This window comes from Oncorhynchus keta, chromosome 2 (assembly GCF_023373465.1).
Source record: "Oncorhynchus keta strain PuntledgeMale-10-30-2019 chromosome 2, Oket_V2, whole genome shotgun sequence".
NCBI classification, from domain to species: domain Eukaryota; kingdom Metazoa; phylum Chordata; class Actinopteri; order Salmoniformes; family Salmonidae; genus Oncorhynchus; species Oncorhynchus keta.
In genome coordinates this window covers 39620360-39627722 of record NC_068422.1, presented here as the reverse complement: position 1 = coordinate 39627722, position 7363 = coordinate 39620360, and the positions used below count along the sequence as shown (strand labels likewise).

Below are 7363 nucleotides of genomic sequence, written 5' to 3'. Positions count from 1 at the left end.
CTGTCCGTCTGGAAATAATGTCCGGGTAAATCTCAACCAAAATATCCGGTCGGAGACCGGAAGAACTGCGCTGCCTTACGTCTGTTTGACCAAGAAACAAATAGTAGGCAAATGACAAGACTCTAGACATCGTGTGGAAGCTGTAGGTATTGCAACCTCAGCCCCATTAAATGTGGTTCACCTTTATCAATGGGTTCAAGTCGCTCATGGATATATTTTTCCATTTTCAGTGATCAGATTTTCCTGCACTTTTCGATGAAACGCACGTTCTGTTATAGTCACAGCCGTGATTTAACCAGTTTTATAAACGTCTGAGTGTTTTCTATCCACACATACTAATCATATGCATATACTATATTCCTGGCATGAGCAGCAGGGCGCTGAAATGTTGCAAGATTTTTAACAGAATGTTCGAAAAAGTAGGGGGTAGGAGTAACAGGTTAAACCTTCATTAAACCTTTATTAAAGTGGCCAGTGAATTCAAGTCTGTATGTTGGCAGCAGCCTCTCTATGTTAGTGATTGCTGCTTAGCAGTCTGATGGCCTTGAGATAGAAGCTGTTTTTCAGTCTCTTGGTCCTCGCTTTGATTCGCCTGTCCTGACCTTACCTTCTGGATGGTAGCGGGGTGAACAGGCAGTGGCTCGGGTGGTTGTTGTCCTTGATGATCTTTTTGGCCTTTCTTTGACATCGGGTGCTGTAGGTGTCCTGGTGGGCAGGTAGTTTGCCCCAGGTGATGTGTTGTGCAGACCTCACTACCCTCTGGAGGTGTTTAGAGGTGCAGTTGCCGTACCAGGTGGTGATACAGCTTGACAGGATACTCTCGATTGTGCATCTGTAAAAGTTTGTGAGGGATTTAGGTGACAAGCCACTTTTATTCAGCCTCCTGAGGTTGAAGAGGCATTCTTCAGCACGCTGTCTGTGTGGGTGAACCATTTCAGTTTGTCCGTGATGTGTAAGCCGAGGAAATTAAAACTATCCACCTTCTGTCCCGTCAAGGTCGCAGTTGTGGGTGGTATAAGGTGATTTGGTAACAAAACGGATAGCACTGTGATGGACTGCATCCAGTTTGCTGAGTAGTGTATTGGAAGCTATTTTGTAGATTACATCGCCGAAGTCGAGGATTGGTAGGATAGTCAGTCTACTAGGGTAAGTTTGGTGGTGTGAGTGAACGAGGCTATGTTTTGCGAAATAGAAAGTGGATTCTAGATTTGATTTTGGATTGGAGCTGTTTAATTTGAGTCTGGAAGGAGAGTTTACAGTCTAGCCAGACACCTAGGTATTTATAGTTGTCCACATATTCTAGGTCAGAACCGTCCAGGGTGGTGACGCTAGTCGGGCGGGCGGGTGCGGGCAGCGAACAGTTGAAAAGCATGCATTAGGTTTTACTAGCGTTTAAGAGCAGTTGAAGGCCACGGAAGGCTTGTTGTATGGCATTGATGCTCGTTTAGAGTTTAGTTAGCACAGTGTCCAAGGAAGGGCCAGAAGTATACAGAATGGTGTCGTCTGCGTAGAGGTGAATCAGGGAATCTCCCGCAGCAAGAGCGACATCATTGAAATATACAGAGAAAAGAGTCGTATAATTGAACCCGATAATTGAACCCTGTTGTACCCCATAGAGACTGCCAGAGGTCTGGACAACATGCCCTCCGATTTGACACACTGAACTCTGTCTGCAAAGTAGTTGGTGAACTGTTGGCTGGGGTGGGCAGTAGCCAGGAGGAAGGCATGGCCAGCCGTTGGGAAATGCTTATAGAAATGTTCGATTATCATGGATTTATCAGTGTTACCTCAGTGCAGTGGGAAGCTGGGAGGAGATGCTCTTGTTCTCCTTGGACTTTACAGTGTCCCAAAACCTTTGGGAGTTAGAGCTATATGTTGTAAATTTCTACTTTTGCTTTCCTGACAAGCCTTTGCTTTCCTGACTGACTGCGTGTATTGGTTTCTGACTTCCCTGAACAGTTGCATATCGCGGGGACTATTCGATGCTATTGCAGTCCACCACAGGATGTTTTTGTGTTGGTCAAGGGCAGTCAGGTCTGGAGTGAACCAAGGGCTAAATCTGTTCTTAGTTCTGCATTTTTTGAACGGGGCATGCTTATCTAAGATGGTGAGGAAATTACTTTAAAAAAATGTCCAGGCATCCTTGACTGACGTGATGAGGTCAATATTCTTCCAGGATACCCGGAACAGGTCGATTAGAAAGGCCTGCTCGCAGAAGTGTTTTAGGGAGCGTTTGACAGTGATGAGGGGTGGTCATTTGACTGCGGACCCATAGCGGATACAGGCAATGAGGCAGTGATCGCTGAGATCCTGATTGAATAGAGCGGAGGTGTATTTGGAGGGCAAGTTGATCAGGATAATGTCTATGATGATGCCCATGTTGATGGATTTAGGGTTGTACCTGGTGGGTTCCTTGATGATTTGTGTGATATTGAGGGCATCTAGCTTAGATTGTAGGACTGCCGGGGTGTTAAGCATATCCCAGTTTAGGTCACCTAACAGAACAAACTCTGAAGCTAGATGGGGGGTGAAAAAAAATCACAAATGGTGTTCAGGTGGGAGCGGAGGGGGGTCGATAGCAGGTGGCAACAGTGAGAGACTTATTTCTGGAGAGGTTCATTTTTAAAATTAGAAGTTCAAACTGTTTGGGTATAGACCTGGAAAGTGTGACATAACTGTGCAGACTATCTCTGCAGTAGATTGCAACTCTGCCTCCTTTGGCAGTTCTATCTTGATGGAAAATGTTGTAGTTCGGTATGGAAATCTCAGAATCGTTGGTGGCCTTCCTAAGCCAGGATTCAGACACGGCAAGGACATCAGGGTTGGCGGAGTGTGCTAAAGCAGTGAGTAAAATAAACGTAGGGAGGAGGCTTCTGATGTTAACATGCATGAAACCAAGGCTTTTTCGATCACAGAAGTCAACAAATGAGGGTGCCTGGGGACACGCAGGGTCTGGGTTTACCTCCACATCACCCGAGGAACAAAGGAGGAGTAGGATGAGGGTACGGCTAAAGGCTATCTAAACTGGTTGCCTGGAGTGTTGGGGACAAAGAATAAAAGGAGCAGATTTCTGGCTGTGGTTGAATAGATTCAGGGCATAATGTGCAGCCAGGGGTATGGTGGGGTGCGGGTACAGCGGAGGTAAGCCCAGGCACTGAGTGATGAGAAGAGAGGTTGTATCTCTGGATAACCTGGTTATAATGGGTGAGGTCACCGCATGTGTGGGGGGTGGGACAAAGGAGGTATCAGAGGTATCATGAGTGGAACAAGGGGCTCCATTGTAAACTAAAACAATGATAACTAACCTAAACAACAGTATGTAAGGCATAGTGACATACAGCGAGGCACAAAGTAATCACAGATGTTGATTTGGAGAGCAAGCTAAGACAACAACGGGTGAGACAACAACAGCTAATCAGCTAAAACAACAACAGGTAAAATGGCGATGAATGGGCAGAGAGAGTCGGTTAACTACACACAGGGCCCGAGTTCACGGCTGGGGCCGACAGATAAACACAAACAATGCTGGTAAATGGACTTCGCTCTTATATCCAATAGTTTTTCCCGGCTGTATGTAATAACGCTTAAGATTTTCCGGGCCAACAATGTAAGAAATAATACATGAAAAAATTTATTACTGTAACAATAATGCTTGTACGGACTCAAACCCAGGCGCAGAGAAACACAGCAAGCAGAGGTAAGTGTAAATTCAGATTTGTTTTGACAAAAACAAGGCAACCGCACAAGAGCACACCAACAAAACATGAGACCTAAGCACAGATACAGGCCAACTGAGGTACCTAAATAGCAAGGCAACCAGGTGAACAGAGAAGGTAATTAAACACAGGTGAAACCAAGTACTAATCATGGTAACCTGTAAACTAGAAAACAAGGTAAAGGTGCCCTCCAGCAGTAACCTAAGGAAACAACAAATAAAACAGAAACTGTGACAATTACTGCATAGTTTCCTAAGAACTTGAAGCGAGGCGACCATCTCTGTCGGTGCCATTTTGAATCCTTGATGAGAGAACTTTAAAAACATTGATCTTCTTAATTAAACAAGGGTTAGTATTTTGCTGTTTCGTATTTCTAATACATACTATGGGACAATGATCGCTGAGATTATATGCAAATGCTCCACTAGACAAATCATTTTGGGGTTATTTGTAAGAAATAGCAGCAATAATATCCGCCATGACAACAGGGAGGCGATAAATCCCAGCCACAAATAAATGTGCATTCTGGTTTATGGACACATCTACTACAACCAGGAGCTTGATTTTTCTTGGTAACATAAATATACAAAAATTGAGATGACAGGACATTTGATTTGACATATATGGCCACTCCCCATTTCTGTAACCTGTCACATATACAGAACCATTAAACCATGTTTCTGAGAGAACCAAAATGTCAGGACCTAAGTTCTGTACCCAAATGTCAATTGTGTCCATTTTTTAAAATTATATTTGGCAGATTTAGGTGCATTAGCCCAAACCCTCTACGAGATTTCAAGTCACCTGCAGTTATTTGTTGGCTGAGACTTTGCCAAGGTCCCTGGCCAACCACGTGAGAGCAGTGCAGACTGAGCATTTGACAGACCTCCCTCGAGTCGCTTGATGCAGGGACTGGGGCGGGAACTGGAAGAGCAGTTTTGGCAGAACTCAGTCCACCCTGATGAAGCTCCCGCTGGAGCTGCTGCAGGGGACTGGAGTGGCTGCCAATGCTCCATTCTGGGTGTGCGCAGGAGGCCTTGTTGTGGCTCCTGTTGCAGGGTTGGGGCTGCCATTCGGAGAAGGAGTGTCCCAGGCCTGTCATGGTGATGGGAGTAGGTAGGGTAACCAAAACTAACCTGGGAGGGAGGTTGTGGGGGAATTGAGGAGGGTGGTGTGGAGGACAGTTTGGCTGGTGAAGCTCCAAACTCTCAGCATATGAGGGCTGATGATGAGAATGATACATGGTGTGGACTGCATCATGTGGTGCACCACCCTCAAAGGTGTTCTGCCAGACTGGTGTAGTGGTCGTGCTGTGTAGAACTGGGCTGAGTTGAGGTGGGCCTGGTCTGGTAGAGCTGTGTTGAGGCGTGCTGGGTCTGTTTGTGCTGTGCTGTGATGGACCTAGTTCGGTAAAGCTGTTCTGTGATGGGCCGGGTCTGGTCTGGTAGAGCTGTGCTGAGGCAGGCCTGTTCTGGTAGAGATGTGCTGTAATGGACCAGGTCTGGTTGAGCTATGCTGACGCTGGCCGGGTCTGGTAAAGCGGTGCTGAGGTGGGCCAAGTCTGGTTGAGCTGTGCTGTGATGGGCCGGGTCTGATTGAGCTGTGCTGATGCGGGCCGGGTATGGTTGTCTCTCCGATGGCTGAAGGGTCTATATGTCTCTTACCAAAGGCTAACTCTGCATATGTGGGCTGGCAGTGAGGCTGAGGTATGGTCTGGGCCGGGGTACCCTCCTGTTCGCCACTATTTGCCCTACCCTTAGAGTACAGTCCAGTGCTGTGAAGGGTTGTGTTGGGCTGAGCTGAGCTGAGCTGTGACCAGCACCGCTAGGTTGAGCCAGTCTGGTTCCAGCACCGCTGGGCTGAGATGGGTTGGTCCTGGCACCACTTGGCTGAGCTGGGTTGGTTCTGGCACCTCTGTACTGAACTGATCTGGTTCCAGCACCGCTGGGCTGAGATGGGTTGGTCCTGGCACCACTTGGCTGAGCTGGGTTGGTTCTGGCACCTCTGTGCTGAACTGATCTGGGTCTAGCAAGGAACCACTCTACTGAGAGCGTGTGTGTGTCCTTGTGTGTATGTGTGTGTGTGTGAGTGATAGGGGGTACAGCTTTCCTCCCATTGGAGGAGGAGGAGCTGTTCATCAGCACCACGGATAGAGTGCGGGAAGCAGTTGGGAGGGGTGGAGAAAAGGATGGGATAGGAAAGTATAGCAGACACAAGACACACCTGCTGCATAGAAATGAAGCCAAATGGAGTCCCATCCCTCAGCCTTCCAGGCAGTTTGATCTCTATGGTCTCCCAAGTTCCATTATGTGCTCTATAGGGGGGACACATTTTGATGTCACTCCAGACACAGGATGTATCTCCCTGTCGTCTGTGTTGTGTAGAAGTGGGTGAGGCTTCCAATCGCTCACCCTGTCACTCGTCTGCATGGTTACCGACTAAGTGTCACGATAACGGATTACATTGTTACAGCATGTGGAGCGGTCACCAACCACATCAGACTAAAGCCCTGAGTTCTGCCTTCTTGATGCATTCATTTCACACACATCAGTGGGTCCTTCACAGGACAAGGCAGTCTATTGAAATGCCCGTCTCAATCACAGCCCTTCATTACTTATACAGAGGAATGAAGTTCCGTTTGGCACCTCTGTTGGATGTCATTAGAATTCTTAAACCACACACACATTTTCTCAGCCTCTCTCTAACATAAAAGTTTGGAGCCAGAGATAGCATCAGCATGCTCTGACTGCTCTGATTGCTCTCTCTCTATCTGTCTCTTCTCTCTCACGATCTGTCTCTCTCGCTCTCTCTCACAATGCAAAGCAGAAAAACTACTTTACAGCACACTGCGTTCAGAGAGAAGCTCTCTTCTGTTATGTAAATCAGGAAAGATATTGCCAGAGACTCAAGGTTAGCCTAACACCAGCTTGTTTGGTCGCGATGCTGTAAGTGTTTTCATTTCCTCACAAACAACACACTCACTCTGGTACTGCAGTCAAAGTCATTATGTGACGCTGTTAGTAAATGTGTTTTTCAAACTGACAAAGCCTGTAAGTGATATAGGACTGTGTCAGATTCTATTGAATGACAGGTAGGCTTGAATTTCATCCATTACGTAGTGTGGGTGGGTGTAAATGCTTAGATAAGTACATTTTAAAAGGTGCTTGATAGACATTCTACCAATGAGCATCCTAGGAATCAATTCCTTTATAGTGGTAGATGGGTCATTTAATGGGATTATGAGTCTTAATTGACACTGTGTGTGTGTGTGTGTGCGTGCGTGTGTGTGTGTGTGTGTGTGTGTGTGTGTGTGTGTGTGTGTGTGTGTGTGTGTGTGTGTGTGTGTGTGTGTGTGTGTGTGTGTGTGTGTGCGCGTGCGTGTGTGCGCGCGCGTGTGTGTGTGTGCGTGCGTGCACGTGTCTTGTTGCTGACAAGGGGAAGGGGAATAAGCTCTAGGGAAAATCGTGTGGAAAGCTGTGGTCGGCAGGCTGACAACACAGACTACTTTATTCCTCTCTAGTTTTACCTTTATTGGTACATTCCATTTGGGATGTAGATGCTGGTATCAAGCCAATGGATGAGACCTAGAATTGCCTCTATACAGCACACCACTTTACATTACAGTATATGGAGAGATGAAGTACATA

At 46.8% G+C, this 7363-nt stretch overlaps 1 protein-coding gene across 1 annotated transcript; it reads right to left on the bottom strand.

Moving 5' to 3' along the window:
• Positions 1-4990: 4990 nt before the first annotated feature.
• On the bottom strand, positions 4991-6145 carry LOC127909357 (salivary glue protein Sgs-3-like). The gene is made up of 3 exons (XM_052470310.1): positions 6128-6145; positions 5482-5730; positions 4991-5356 (listed from the first exon to the last, which is right to left on the bottom strand). The coding sequence occupies exons 1-3, from the start codon at positions 6143-6145 to the stop codon at positions 4991-4993; spliced, it is 633 nt and encodes a 210-aa protein (XP_052326270.1).
• Between the last annotated feature and the right edge of the window lie 1218 nt (positions 6146-7363).